Genomic DNA, 14,299 nt, shown 5'->3' with positions numbered 1-14,299 from the left:
ATTGTCAGCAGCACAGGCGCCACATGACTCTTCGTACCACGGCTCCTGCCCGAAACCCAACAGTATGGTGGCACGGCATTGCCCCGCGAAAACGAGCCACCGGGACGAGAAAAAGACGGGCGTATGGGATACGGTGAGCGGTCAACAAGAGGTCGAAAATGCACCAGAGGACCGGAACACGACCATTCCTCACCATTTCTTGTACTCCACAAGATGCACGTCCATTCCCTGTATATCGGCGACCGCTCTTGTTCGCAGGGAACCTGCCTCGGCTCGGCTGTAGGTCAGGCCTGTGCAGCTTCTTGCGGCGTTTGTGTCTTTCTTGGAGTGCCGGCATGCAAAAGATCAGTCTCCCCCAACCGGTCATTCGCTTTGGTCGACTGCCCATATATTTGAGATGCCAATCGAGTGCCTCTCCATCTCTTGTGTCTCTATGGTGAAATGTTATACGGGGAGAGAACAGACCGGTTCGAAGTGTCGAAAGCATGCAGGTAGTTGCTACACTAGCACGGACCTGGGCCTAGGCAGGATGTCCGAACGTGCAGAGCCGTTGGTGGGAAGAAATAAAACAGAGAGACATTTTGTTGAAATGTTGAAAGGATGGATCTGGTGACCATCCTACCGTGCACATACAAAAACCGGCCACGGCTTTGCTCGGGGCGCCCTTTCGTGGGGCAGGGTCCGTTTACGGCCCAAGCGATGCAATAACACCAAGGAAGCCCCCTGTATGACGATGTGCTGTCGCACAGAGGATCTGTTTGTGCACCAGCTCACGAGTGGATGGATGGGAGAACCGACGGTGGAGTCCCTGACCTTTTGGAGAGCTTGCCGTTTGGGAAGCATTAGGGACCGAATGTCGTGCAATTTAACGAACCGGGTCGGCGAGGTGGTCAGACAGAGTTGTATTGCAGACGGGATCGTAGCCTTGGTTCGAGTCTCGCTGATACCAGCCTTCAAGAAGCCCGTCAATGTCGAGTTGCGCTTGTTCGGTTGTTCGGTTGTTCGTTCGTTTGTTTCTTTTCGCGTAGACCAGCTCTAAGAAGAGGGCTCTATCCTTTCGTACCGCTGCCAATTCAGTTGTCGTTTCACATCTCTGTCTCTCGCAGTTTATCCACTACGGCAGATCTGCCTCTATCAACAGGGTGTAAAAGCGATCATACTACCGACCAGCCGACCAGTCGATCGGAACGGAGAACCGCACGTACATGGCTTTGCGCACACGTACGAGTTTGTCCGAGACGCGCCGCTGTCGTGAACGTCTCAATAGCCTAGATGAGACAGGCTCTCGTCTGGTCGTCTGCCGTTCGACCATCGTCCCTGCTTTGTCGACTCGCGCATGGGAATATCAGTTCATGCTGGGCCGCTCGGTCAGCAGAGGTTGCTGCGGCTGAAACCCTGCAGGATGTCTGTCCCTTGCATGAAAAATACCGCCATGGCACGGCTTGATATTGGGTATACTGAAATCGTGAGCTTCTTCTCGCTCGTCTATTAAGCTCTCGGCAAGGGGCGTCGATGGGCGACTTAGTTGACTTGATATGCTCCCTTCGAAATTGATGACGGTCAAAAGGAACAGGTGCAGCACGCATCGCAGCAGAACTGGTCACTTTTCAGCCGTGGCTTTCGCCCTGTCCCTGCAGATGCAGGGAGGGAACATGGATATGGAGCTGAGTCTACACGGGCATGTCCTTCCTGGACCGTCGAGAGGTGTCATGGTACCGACATTTTGCTCATGTCTTTCGCTGAACTCCTTCCCAAGCTGGCGCGGCGTTCCCCTTACTGCCCTTTGAGCTATGCGTAGAAACGCCACACCTTTCCGGTCCTGCCTCTTCGAGATGTGGCACCAATGCAGGGGAGGAAAGCGCACACGGCGTCCAGTCACATCGTAGCAGGAACGAACCCCCATACAGGCCACTACCACCTGGCCATGCGCTGTTGAGGGGAGTGCATTAGCTTCAACCCCCTTCTGCATGGAAGCCAATGCTGGGAAGGCGCAAAAACACGTCGTAGAAAATTGGCACAGCCAGTCGTGGAAGAAGATGATGATGAATTGAAAAGAAGCTCTTTCTAGAAGGCACAGTCTCCCACTGTCTCCGCCTCTCTCCGCCTGTCTCCGCTGCTTCTCTGGCGTCAACATTACAAATTCCGGTAATTGCTTTTTCGTTGGAAAGAGAAATACTCCAATATTCGAACTGTTCCTTTTGCCACGGGGTGTTGTGTTCTCCTAGCGCGCTCCTCTTCATCGAGATGGAATTCATCATTGCCTCATTGCCTGCCTAGATCTTTCTTTTTATGCCCCTGAACGATCTTCGTTTTAGTGAGCGTTCTGTTCGATCCGAAGAGATACATCGTTCCTGGCTACCTTCGTTCTCTGTACTTCCCTTTTGAACCAACCAATGGCTGTTCTGCATCGCTCTTACCGCATACACGGAACACTATTAGCGTACTTGGGGGCCCACTCCATCCCCAGCACGCTACCTCCTACTTCAGGAAAGAAGCACAACAGTGCAGAGTGCGAATTCGGGCTGACAATAGTTGGCAACGAAGCCCTGTATCACCCACTTATTTGTTATTCCCATTCTATTCCTTGCTTACCCAGTTGAGCCGGTTTATCTTGACCTGGTCAATGGTGCAAAGGTCCGGTTTAGCAGTGCTAACAGAGGTCCAGGCCTCCAAGAGCAAAGTCAGAGACAGAACAGGAAGGACCTACGCAAACATATCAATACGCTCCTGCTGCCTTCCTCGCAAGAACTGCGTTGACAAAAAAAGCAGTCGCAACCCGAACAAGAAACAGCCGCGCCTAAATCACAGTTATTACTGCCATTCTAGGCCCATTGGCACTCCAGACTCGGATGCGTACAGGGATGGGGGAAGCCCCTGTTCCTCCCGCATGCTACGTTGATTGCGTACAGGGAAAGAACGACGTATGAATCTGGGCGGAGCCAATTCGGAGCATCGGCAACCGACGTCCAAACGACGTTTGTGTTGGCACATTTGGATCGAACTGTTCCAATTTCGCCTACAACGTCAAAAAGGAACAAGTGCTGAAGATCGAGCGGAATTTAGTGTTCAGCTTTCTTTTTTTCCTGGGAACGAGCAACCTCTCAGCTGGGTCGCCATTGCCTATTTGGGGCAGACAAATCCTACGAAGTGGGGCCGACAGGGGCAGGGAAGGCGCGGATATGTTGAGTACATGTAATTCGTAGACGACATGAGAACATGAAAGAGGTGAAAGAAAGGGAAAGAACCCGTTTGGTGAGGAGGGAAGTCAAGGAGAAGGCACGATGCGTAGTCCTAGCAAGAGCGAACGGCAAAACAGCTCTAGCCGTGCCCCAGTCAAAGTTTGTCAAAGCGACGAGACAGGAGACAGACCATGCACTCTTGGTAATACACGGAGGATTTTGCGGTTGTCAGTGCACAAAGCACTCAGCGCAGAAACACCAAACGATCGTCGTCATCTGTGTTCCACCGGGCCACGACAGGTCTCTCGTCTCCTCACACGCGGCATTGTCCCTGGCTTTCGACAAACCTCCGACTTGTCGCCCTGTCTCAGTTGGGGCCCATTTCAGTCAGAGTGTCGCCGTCGTCTGACCCAAGTTGGCGGCCGCACGGCCGCAGTTCTTGTCATCGACTTTCCCATAAGAGCGATGGCGGGCAAGCGGCTTGGCCAAAACGAGCAAAGGACACGAAAAGCAACGCTCGTGCCCCTTTTCTGCATCGTCGTCGGCCTAACTCTCTTTCGCCGGCGAGACCTATGAGTCGGGCACGCCAGGGGGTGTTCTGCCTTCATGGTGTTTGCGTCTTCCTTTTTTCCTACATAGGAAAAGGTTTGCCCTCCCCGAGTTGCCGATTCGACCAAAAAAAGACCCTGAGACGAAGAGACGAGCAAATGAAAGAATCTTAAGCCGCCTACAAGAAAAGCGGGACGGAGAAAAAGAGGACAAGAAAAATACGGTGCCTGAGCGTCTTATCTGCTATCGCCAAGCCAGGTGATCCCTGTTTGCAATCCTTGACGGAATGGGACAGAGCACAAAGAAGTCAAGGGGGCAATAAAAAGAAGAAACGCCGGACGCAATCGAACCAAGTACTTTATGACACTGTCGTCGACACAGAAATGTGCCCTGTACGAATTATTACAATATACCAATCGTCGGAGCTGACATTCATGTGCATCGCCAATGGGAGGCAGTCAGCATCGAGAAAAAGAAGAGTCAGCACTCCGTACAGCAACAAACGAGACGTGCACGCTTGGTACCAAGTCATCTCGCATCTGTGGCCTGGGAAACATTTGCACGCAGCATTTGAGCGCGATGACAAGCGTGTGTATCCTATACTCAGTCTGTGTTGGCGAGCAGGAGGCCATCTTGTTGAACATGGCGGCTATTCCTATCCTCGCCAGAGGTTGCTCGTTTGCTGGTGCTTTGTTTGGTTTACGCGAACGGGAAGCTCATCCCGTGTGCTCCCACAGCTGCGACGCGAAGGGAAAAAGAAACAACTAAGATACTTGCAAGGGCAACAAGGGCAACAAGACCAGCGGTGAAAACCAGGTCAAGGCGGTGGGCGAGTATCCTCGACGTTTGTTCACAGAAGACACGTCCTTGTCGCCGACGAGATGGATCCGGTGCAATACGACAGGACGGAAGACAAACAAACATGGAAACGAAAGAAATGAAAATCATCCCGGTGTGGAGCGCATCTGCATGCATGCGCGTGCGCTTTGGCTGGCGCCGACACAACATGCCGTCATACACCGAGCAACGCTGCACTGCCCTGGCCGCTCCACATGAGCTGGAGCCACTCTATATAGGGAGGTGGGAATCCGGGGGTGCCACTGAGACAACAAACGCTCTCAAACGCTCTCGGGCATCTACCAGTGGCCATACCGCCGCTGTCGTCGACAGCCCGGCGTTTGTACTTTGCGTTTGATTTTGTATTCTCTTCTCAGATGCCAACACCTGCGAGAGGCCTTTGCCATAGCCGAAATGCCTCGCTCCAGTACAAAGTTCAACAGGTGCAGATGCGAGACAAATCAACGCATCCTAGTCGGACTTTTTGACCTACACCACCTCTGCGCCCAAATTGTTTGGAAGTAGAACAGCGCACGCACACACCTTGCATCGCAATGGACCCCTCGGCCGCACACCATCTTCGACTCGCCAACGTTTTACAACATTCTTGGCTCGAGGTTCTCCTTAACCCTGCCCACATTTCGGTCAGCTAGTGTTCCCTCCCTCTACGGAATCTACTCCGTAGCTGAAGAAACTGACCCGCCTACTAATTCAAATCGCCCTTTCTTTTTTCCCAGTCAGCTTCCCGGCTGTTTTTGCTGAGCAGGGGCTAGAGCCACGCCCTTTTCATATGGAGAAGCACTTGCGTGTAAGTGTTCCAAAGAGCCACTTCCGTCGTTGATCCCACCCATTTTGACATATTCCCATTTATTATCCCACCCCCTCCCACACTTGCTTTACTCTTTTGCCTTCATGTTTTCGGTTCTTTTATTTTTTTTTTTTTTTTTTTTTTTTTTTTTTTTTTTTTTTTTAACCTTCACTTGTCATCGTTATATATTTCCAGGACTTCGCAAGCTTTTCTGTCGCTTCTCGTCATTTGGCCAGCACTGATTTGATTTCTTTTCCTACCAGAGCTCAGGTCATTCCAGCTCTCACCACTTAGAACCGCTCACCCACAGAAGCGCTTGGCTCCCTGGTGACATCGATCCGGCGAGTGAAGCGGCGAGCAGCGGTGACCTTGCCCTCTTGGCCAGCCTGCCGCCTATGGCAGGCCAACAACCGCTGCCATGGGCTTCATGACCTTGCTAGCCAGAAAAATCAACTCTGACAAGAATCAACCGCAACTACGGGCTCCGACATATGAGCGGAATGTTTCATCAAAGTCTCCCGTTCGATGTATGTATACACTCTATTTTGTATGAGGTTTTGTCTTTCTACTAATACGCCAAATAGATGTGCGGACCGTGTCTCCCAATGTCAGCTCGTCAAATCTCAATGGCAACCATGCAGCCTCTAGCCCAGGTTCAAGAGACATGAGGCCGCGTCAATATCCTTCATCGCCGCTCTCCCAGACATCGTTCTCCGTGGATCGTGCAGCACCTGCTTCCGTTGTTTTGGGCTCCCGAAGCGACGATAGCCCGAGTCGAACGGCCACGCCCAGGACGACTATTCCAACACAGGCACGCTCACACAGACCGCAGAGCTCGGTCTCCAGCAGCAAACTTGCAAGATCAGTAAGAACCGACAACAGCCAGAAAGGTCACGTCGATCTCCTGGATGCACAGTCCGAGTTCAAGCCGGCCGATTTCCACACCCGTGTCAAGGCTGCGGGAACAAGGGACTATGGCGAGGACGTTGCAGACCGCAACATCGGTGTCAACGGGTGCGATCTAGACTCCCAGCCGGTGCAGGCCTTTTATGCAGTCCGGCCGAAGAGTGCGTATCGTATTTCCATGGTCGATCGGCGCCGCCCTTTCTCTTCTTGGAATCGCTCGGCCAAGTTCAACGAAAGCGACGAAGACAGTGCCCATGAGCCACATATCACGAAGCGAAGCTCCTTCAACTCAGCACTCTCGTACAAACCCATAAATGCTTCGCACCGGGCCGTCCTTGGCCATGGAAACTCTCCACCTCGGCTGTCTGCTGCGTCTCCGGAAAAGAATCGCGCCTTGCAACGCCCATCATACGCATCCTCTGGCAGCACGTACAGCACCCCGAGCCTCGCTGATATCGAAGCCTCTCTCCAAAGCCAGCGACTACTGAATGGAAAAGTGAACAGGCGCAGTCGGCCAGCGTCCGCCCGGGACGCAAACGGCCTTGTGTCAGGATGGGAGAGCGAGCAGGGTGAGGCTGAGGGCGGCCCCAGATTTGGAGTCAACAACCAGCCAATTCTCTCGCCACAACCTACGTCGTTTCGACTTTCTGCGTCATTGGCGAGCTCAGCTTTCACGGCATCAAACAAGCGCCCGGCAACGGCGCACAACAGCCACTCTGTCCGACGTTCACAGCAGCCAGCCCTTGAGTCTCACAACACCGCGCCAGATCTGTCCAACCTGCCGCATCACCTCAAGGAACAGGCGCGGAATTTCAAGGAGGACTGGCACGATGACTTGATCAACCGTGATTCAGCCCCATCACCTTGTAAGTCACTGCAGAGGCACCTGTAGCGTCCAGTTGAATTTGTGTGACAATTGATACTAATCCCAAATGAAAGTCATCAAAAGAAGCCGGTCTCCCAGCATGAACAGAGAAAGTGTTCGCGAGATATACTCCCCTGCAAACAGCAACACAACACCTCGGCCACAGTCCCAGTCCGGCGAGCTGGACGACCAAACCCCCCGGACGAACTCGATCCGCCATTGGTCCATGACATCAACGGCCCCAACAACGTCCAGTTCGAGCTTGGCCACGTACGGGCGCCCGCAGTCGCGCCACACGACGAGCACCTCGATCGACCTGAGCACTACTGGGCCACCATCCACCGGCGACGCTGCTGGAAAGGGACAGGGCCAAAACCTCGATTCGAACCAGAGCCAGCCTCTAGTCGCTCTCCAGTCGCCACTGTTCAACATTGACGACTACGTCTCGTCTGACGACGACTCGTTCATTGCCAGCCAGGCCAAACGCAGCGAGGAGGACCTTCTTTTCAGCGGCGGGTATGGCAAAATGGGCACCCAGTTGCCTGGTCTCGAGGACGCCTTTGCGGTCCCAGCACCAATTGCTCTGGTGCGGAGTCCCCGCCTCATTTCTCTGAAGCAAAATGAGGACTTCCTCCGTGCATACGGCGAACCGCATCAGACGGCCGGCAAGCATGATCTGCGGCAAAAGCCGAGCGACGACTCTCTCCACAGCAACCACGGCCAACGCAGGCGCCACTCATCTGGAGCGTCTGATACTGGGCTCCGGAAGACCCACTCGCGCGAGGAGTTGAGCCCGGCCGCGAGCCCTGCCAAGCGCGTGGAGACAAAACGTATGGCTGCAATCTTGGGCTCGTCTACGACCAACCATACACACCACGGCAACGGACCTCTCGGAAGCCACAGTCATATGTACAACCCTCGCCCAAATCCCCACCTCGGCCACGGTAACAACGTGGGCGAGCAGGTGATTGAGGAGGAGCGGTTCGAAAAGGTCGATGTCGCGACGGCCATTCGCCTGCGGAAGGATGCCAAATCCAAGAAGCGGGCCTCCACGATAAGCATAGTCTCGCAGACCGGTGGCCGTGGCCGAGTCAAGGCAATCAGCATCGAGAGCCACAAGACGACGGCCAATGTCCAGGAGGCCAATGTCAAGGCCGTGCGCCAGAAGGTGGTCCCTGCAACCGCTACCGGGGAGGACTCCGATGCGGCGCTGGACATTGCGAACGTTCCGGAGCTTGTCGTGGATGCCTCGGATTACCACGAGAACGCCATCGACTCCGACGACGAGTGACATGTCCTTGCATGTACTTGGCGGTTTGCAGGCGGGTGGGTTTATGACGACATACGACACAGCTTGATTTCGACAAACGCCTACACTCGTTTAATGTGCCAACTTTCTATTCTTTTTCACGACATCTTTTAGAGTTTTCCCATCCCTCAACATTTCCTTTGTATTGGATTTCACTGTTATTGTTCAGCTAGCCATTTCTATACCCCTATTAGAGATATATTATGAATATAAGCTTTACATGCTTTCTTTCCTGCTTTTCGTGCTTTTGCTGCTTTTGCTTGTTCCCTAATCTTAACAGCTTCCAAACCGACACATAAGTCCTCCTCTTCAAAATCAGCGCATCGCTTTCGCACAACAGATCGTCCACCTTTTACCCTTCTCTCAAAACATACCACTTTCCTCCTCACACTGCAGTAGAGGCTGCTGCTGCCGCAGCACGGTCACTGTCACCGACCTCAGCTTCCTGGGCCATGACTTCGGCGACGGTTTCCGCTTCCGCCTCGACACGACAGTCGCACCCAGTCAGGGCCCGGAACGCCTCGACACCCAGGCTGTCCAGTTTCGCCAGTGCCTGCTTGGCAGCCGCAATCTTGGCGTACCGGCCACTCTCTGCTATACCGTGGCCAAGCACACGGCCGTGCACCAGAAAGCCTGCGGCCACCTTGGTCGCAAACGTCACGCACCCATCGCCCTCGTTGTCGGGCGTCTCTTGCACGACGGCGCGCCAGTCACGGCAGCCGAAGCGCTGCGTCAGCACATTGACGGCAAAGGTAACGGGGTGCTTGTTGGCAAATGTGTCGTAGAGCGCCATGTCCTCAAAGTAGGGCAGCACGTGGCGGTGGAAAAACGGCAGCACGGTGCCGTAGTAGTCGTAGCCCGAGTCGACAAAGATGGCGCCAATGTAAGCCTCGAGCACGTCGGCCAGCACCTTGATGGGCCGCGTGACGTGCACCCAGTAGTCGCGCGCAAACGCGGTGCTGGGCTTGCCGGCGGCGATGGCCTCGGCCTCGGCGCGCGCGCGCGCGTCCTCGATCTTGGCCACGTATTCCATGATTTGTTTCTGCAGGTCGCCCGTGAACGACAACAGGTGCTTGTGGAAGCCGAGCGTGACGCTCAGCGTCCCCAAGAACTGGTTCGACACCATGGCCATCTTGTGCTCCGTCAGCCACTGCGGGTCCTTGTCCGGGTACTTGTGGAAGAGGTAATCGACCGCGGCCATGTCAAAAAGGGAGTCGCCCAGGAATTCGAGGCGCTGGTAGCTCGGCAGCTGCTCGTACACGCGCGGGTACGACGGATGCATGACGGCGCAGCGCAGCAGGCGCGGGTACGTAAAGGTGTAGCCAACGTCACGCGCCACGGCTTTGGCCATATGCACCTGGGCGGCGGTGGCGGGTGCTGTCTGCCACTCCGGCAGGACGTAGGCTGCAAAGTACTCCTTGTAGGTTCTCATGGGGTGGAACTTGCTCTTGGCCACAACAGACACAGCCTGGACGGCCAAATCAAAGTCACGCTCCTCGTATGTGGTGAGGTAGGCGGCGCCAATCATGGCCTCGCACACATCGGCAATGCTCTTGTCACTCAGCGCATGGTAGCTACCCTCTTGCTGCTTTCTTCCTTTCTTGAGAATCAAGCCGTGCAGTGCGGTGGGTGTTTTGCCGTTTTCGTCGGGTGTGCCAGTCTTGGCCGCCGCCTCTGCTGCTAGCTTCTCTGCCTCATCCACAACGGGCGGGTACCAAGCACGGTCAAACTCTTTGGAGCGGATGTACTCCTCAAGCCCTATCTCGAGCGCATTGTTGAACAAGTTCTTATTGCAGATCATGCACATCCGCTCCACGTGGTATTCAAACTCATTCTTGTCCGGGGCGAGCGTGTAGAGTGCAATCGTAGAGGCCATTTTTAGGAACGAGTCGCCCAGCAGTTCGAGCCGTTCGTAGTTGCGGCCCATGCCGGCCTGGAAGTTAATGGCGGTCTCGGTCGCGCCCGCGTCGTCGGAAACGTCACAGTCTTTGGTGCACGCTTCCAGTGCGAGGCCGGGGTGGATACTAGGCAACCCAATCACGGCCGCGGCCTCCAGCGCAATGAGCGTCGACTCAATGCGGTGGACGATGGGCGGCAAATTGAAAATCATGGAAATCGAATCAACAGGGATCTATAGAGTCAGTACAAGCACAACGACAAAAAGACAACTTACACGGCCAGCAGGGGCGGCAGGAAGGACATACCGGCGAAATACGAAGTGTATCCAGGACAATAAAGCACCGGCTAGGTCCAAAATCGTCGAGGAACACACGCTCGTCGAGCAGGTTGCGGCGCTGGTATATGATATCCGCCTCCACAACAACCTGGTCTTGCCGGATCGGCGTGTTGACCCGCGACTTGGACCACAGGCTCACGCTGTAGTTTAAAATGTTGCGCACCGTGTCCGGCCGGTTCCAAGCGCGGTGTTTTGGCGCCGGCGCACCCTCGGGCACCGGATCGAGCGCCGACATATCGCGCCGCACGTGCCGCAAATAGAACTTGCGCGAGCCGTCAAAGGGGTCCGACACAAACTTGTTTTCGAAAAACGAATCGGGCTCGTCGCCCTGGCACGTAATTCTCTCAATCTGTGCGGCGACGTGGTGGATGCTAGCCCAGTCCAAGATCGAGCGTCCATCAGGGCAGGTGCTATTGTCCCGCAGCACGACGTCGTGCGTGGGCTCGCTGTACGGGGCAATGAAATACGGCATGTCCTTAGCCGTGCCCTCGTATTCCTTGCTGAAAACATCATAGAATGCGCGAAGGGTATACGCAGCGAGCGCCTCCATCTCGTTCGGGGTAGGCTGCATAGGAATGTCCACGGGGACGCAGCGGACCTTCGAGGCCCGGCCTTTGCTAAAGAACAAGGGGAACTCGGGGAGCAGAGGCATCTTGTGCCGAGACAAGAACACGAGCGGGCGTGAGGGACGGTCCAGGGATTCCGGGTGGGTGAGCGAGAGAATCGAAGCATACAGCTGCGTCGGCATGCCGAGGACCGACCATGTCTCGGGCTTGACGCGCATCGTGTACTGGGCCTGCTTCTTGGAGCTGACGGCCAGCCGCGCGTTGCGCATGGCAGGCAGCCGGGACGCAAAGATGGGGTGCAGATGCTTGTCAATGTACTTCTTTTCGTACAGTTTGAGGCACATGGCAAAGGCCGCCGCGCACTTGGCGACCTGCTTCCGGCTATGGGGTCGGCCGGTCGCCTGGCGGATGGGCGAAGACGATGGTAACATCACCTCGCAGACGAAGCCGTCGGCGGTGCAAAACACAGAGTACTCGGGCTTCGGCACTCCCTCGCTCGGCTCGGGGAGCGTCGACACATACTGGGCCAGGATGACCAGACTGGACCGGTACGTCAGCTTCGCCTGGGTGGACGGCACAACATACACTTGCTGGTCTGTCTTGTCGCGCAAAAAGTAGTCCATGTCAATATCATTTCCCTCCAGCTTGCGGTTTTCCGGCAGCGCGTTGCAAAAGTCGCGCATCTTGTTCTCGCTGGCCTTGTTCTCCGCGAGCAGGCGGCGGTGATCCACGTTGCCGAGCTCGGCCATGTGGATGTATGTCGACTCCTGGTGCCGGGCTCGCCCGCGCGACTGAATATACTGGATCATGGTGCGGTATAGGTCGAAGCGGATGACAAGGTTGCAGTCTGGAATGTCCAGGCCCTCCTCAGCAATGGATGTCGCGAAGAGGCAGTTGACCTGGCCACGCTTGAACTTGGAGATGGTCAGCAGCTGCGTGCGGAACGTGTTCTTGCCCATGTCCTTGGATCCGCCGCCGACCAAGACGCCGGTCCGAAGGTTTGGGATCTTCATTTGCTCCTGTTGGAACAGGTCAGCCAAAAGGGTGGCTGTGTAGCGCTGCTCTACAAAGACGATGCACCGCGTCTTCTGACCGCTGAACCGCGTGAACACGTCAAAAAGGGCGTCGTGCAGCCGCTGAACTTTGTTCGACAACTGGGCCATACTCGGCGGCATGAAGCGGTACAGCTCCACGAAACGACTGGCGTCCCGCACAGCTACCACATTAGAGTTGTACTGCACGGGCTCGTCGCCGAGACCGTCGAGCTTGAGGGGGTTCCGTCCCGCACCCTCCGCGTCGGGCTGCCTCTCAATCTCGGCCTTCGCCTCCTGTTTAGCGAGTTCCTCGGTGCGGAACAGGATCTGCCAAAAGCGGTCGATGATCCAAGGCCCCAGCACCGAGAGGTTGGCGTCCGCGTACTGGAAGTTGCGAGCAAAGAGCTTGTGGTTGCCCACGAGCTGCCGGAGCCGCCGCATGAGGTTTGACTCGTGTTGGACCAGGGCCGTGTGGTAGTGCACAATGCGCTCCTTCTTGGGCTTGGAAATGTCGTGCAGCAGATTGTTATGGGCGATTGTCGCAATCTCGCTATGTAGCAACGCTTCGAGTTCTTGGGCAGCCTGCGTGACATTGGTGCGCGCATCGACAGGCGATGCGGTCATGCCAAAGATCTTGGGCCGCCGGCCGCGCTCTGGGATGTCCCGGAAGGGGTAAAAGTCCTTGATTATGCGCGCATACGAGTGGTTCTTCTTTGTATGGTGGGCCTCGTCAAAGATGAGTAGGCTGATCTGGTCCATGCAAATGTACGAGTGGTGGAGGCATTTGAGGAGAATGTCAGCCGTGCACACAATGACCATGTGCTCCTGGAGTGTCGCGTCCCAAAAGTCCTTGGACGACCAACGCATATCTGACTTGTCGCCCGAAAACTTGGCGACGGGCTGGCTGAGGTTGCACTCGAGAACGGCGTGCTGCTGGAAGACGAGGGCCACCTTGTCGACCAGGAAGAAGGAAACGCGATGGGGCCGTCCGTTTTCGCGGTCGTCAAGCTCGCGTTCGATCATATGCCGAAGCAAAAGGGCCGCAATCAGCGTCTTTCCGGAGCCTGTGTGTGGTATTTAGCGGCCAGCCAATATGCAAGAGAAAGTAAATTCAAACGGAGCACACTGCAACTCACCAGTATCCAGAACGGCGATGATGTTCTTCTGCTTGGCCTTCTCAAACAGCTCGATCTGGTAGTCGCGAGGACTCTCGATGATCTTGGCGCTCTCAAACTCGCGCACGAGGGCAGCCGCCGTCTTGTCCTCGTCGCAGAGTGCCGCAGCCATTGTTTTGGTGGTCTTGGTGATGCTGTCTCGATTCTGCGACAGCCATGAGTCGAAAGCATCGTAGTCGGCCCGCTTCTTCTGCGAGAGGCTGAACGCCACCTGCGCAGCAGCCGGCGCCAAGGCCGGCAGATCCTCCTCCTCCTCCTCCCCATCACCGTTCGCCTCGTCGTCGTCGGTAACGTCGCCGGACGCGGTTCCGTCTGACACAAGATCCGCAGGCAGCGGATGGTGTGCATTGGTCGGCAGCGGTTTGGCCGTGACTGCATCCTCACTTTCTATGATGTTGGGGCAGACGACTGACAGCGGCTTCGGCATGGGCTTCGTCCCAGCCATTGCCAACTGAGCGAGCTGGTCGGAGACGAAGCTCGATGCGAACGAAAAGTCTGAAGTCCCGGTATCGTCGATGCCGCCACTGCCCAGCGGTGCGGGAGCCATCTCGCCTTGTTTGTAGGTACGACCCAAGAGCGTCGTTTGAGGAGGCGAGAACGCAGAAGGCTCACTGGGGGTAGAGTGACAGGCGTGGTTATGCAGCTGTTTGTAAATATCAAGACCGAGGGATCGAGAGAATGCAAGACTGTCTGCTTTGTGTGCTTTGTGTGTTTTGTGTGCTTTGTGACTGTTTGCCGATGCTCGGTTTGGGAACCATATGAGTTGAGAGTAAAGACTAGAGGCCTGCCTGTCAAACACTGTTTGAAGAAGCAGGCCTCGGAGGCGAGAGACGAG

General features: G+C 55.5%; 2 protein-coding genes across 2 annotated transcripts; one reads left to right on the top strand and one right to left on the bottom strand.

Moving 5' to 3' along the window:
* Positions 1-5,791: 5,791 nt before the first annotated feature.
* Positions 5,792-8,435, top strand: SPBR_09023 (uncharacterized protein; the record flags this gene model as incomplete). Its single annotated transcript, XM_040767149.1, has 3 exons — positions 5,792-5,900; positions 5,958-7,145; positions 7,219-8,435. The coding sequence occupies 3 exons, from the start codon at positions 5,792-5,794 to the stop codon at positions 8,433-8,435; spliced, it is 2,514 nt and encodes an 837-aa protein (XP_040618233.1).
* Positions 8,436-8,838: 403 nt separating this feature from the next.
* On the bottom strand, positions 8,839-14,011 carry SPBR_00029 (endoribonuclease Dicer; the record flags this gene model as incomplete). The annotated part of the gene is made up of 3 exons (XM_040758350.1): positions 8,839-10,584; positions 10,658-13,353; positions 13,426-14,011. 3 exons carry the CDS (start codon positions 14,009-14,011, stop codon positions 8,839-8,841), a joined length of 5,028 nt encoding a protein of 1,675 aa, XP_040618232.1.
* Positions 14,012-14,299: the final 288 nt, after the last annotated feature.

The sequence above is a fragment of the Sporothrix brasiliensis genome (genome assembly GCF_000820605.1).
Source record: "Sporothrix brasiliensis 5110 chromosome Unknown Cont19, whole genome shotgun sequence".
Classification (NCBI taxonomy): Eukaryota; Fungi; Ascomycota; class Sordariomycetes; order Ophiostomatales; family Ophiostomataceae; genus Sporothrix; species Sporothrix brasiliensis.
This window is presented reverse-complemented; position numbering and strand designations above follow the sequence as displayed.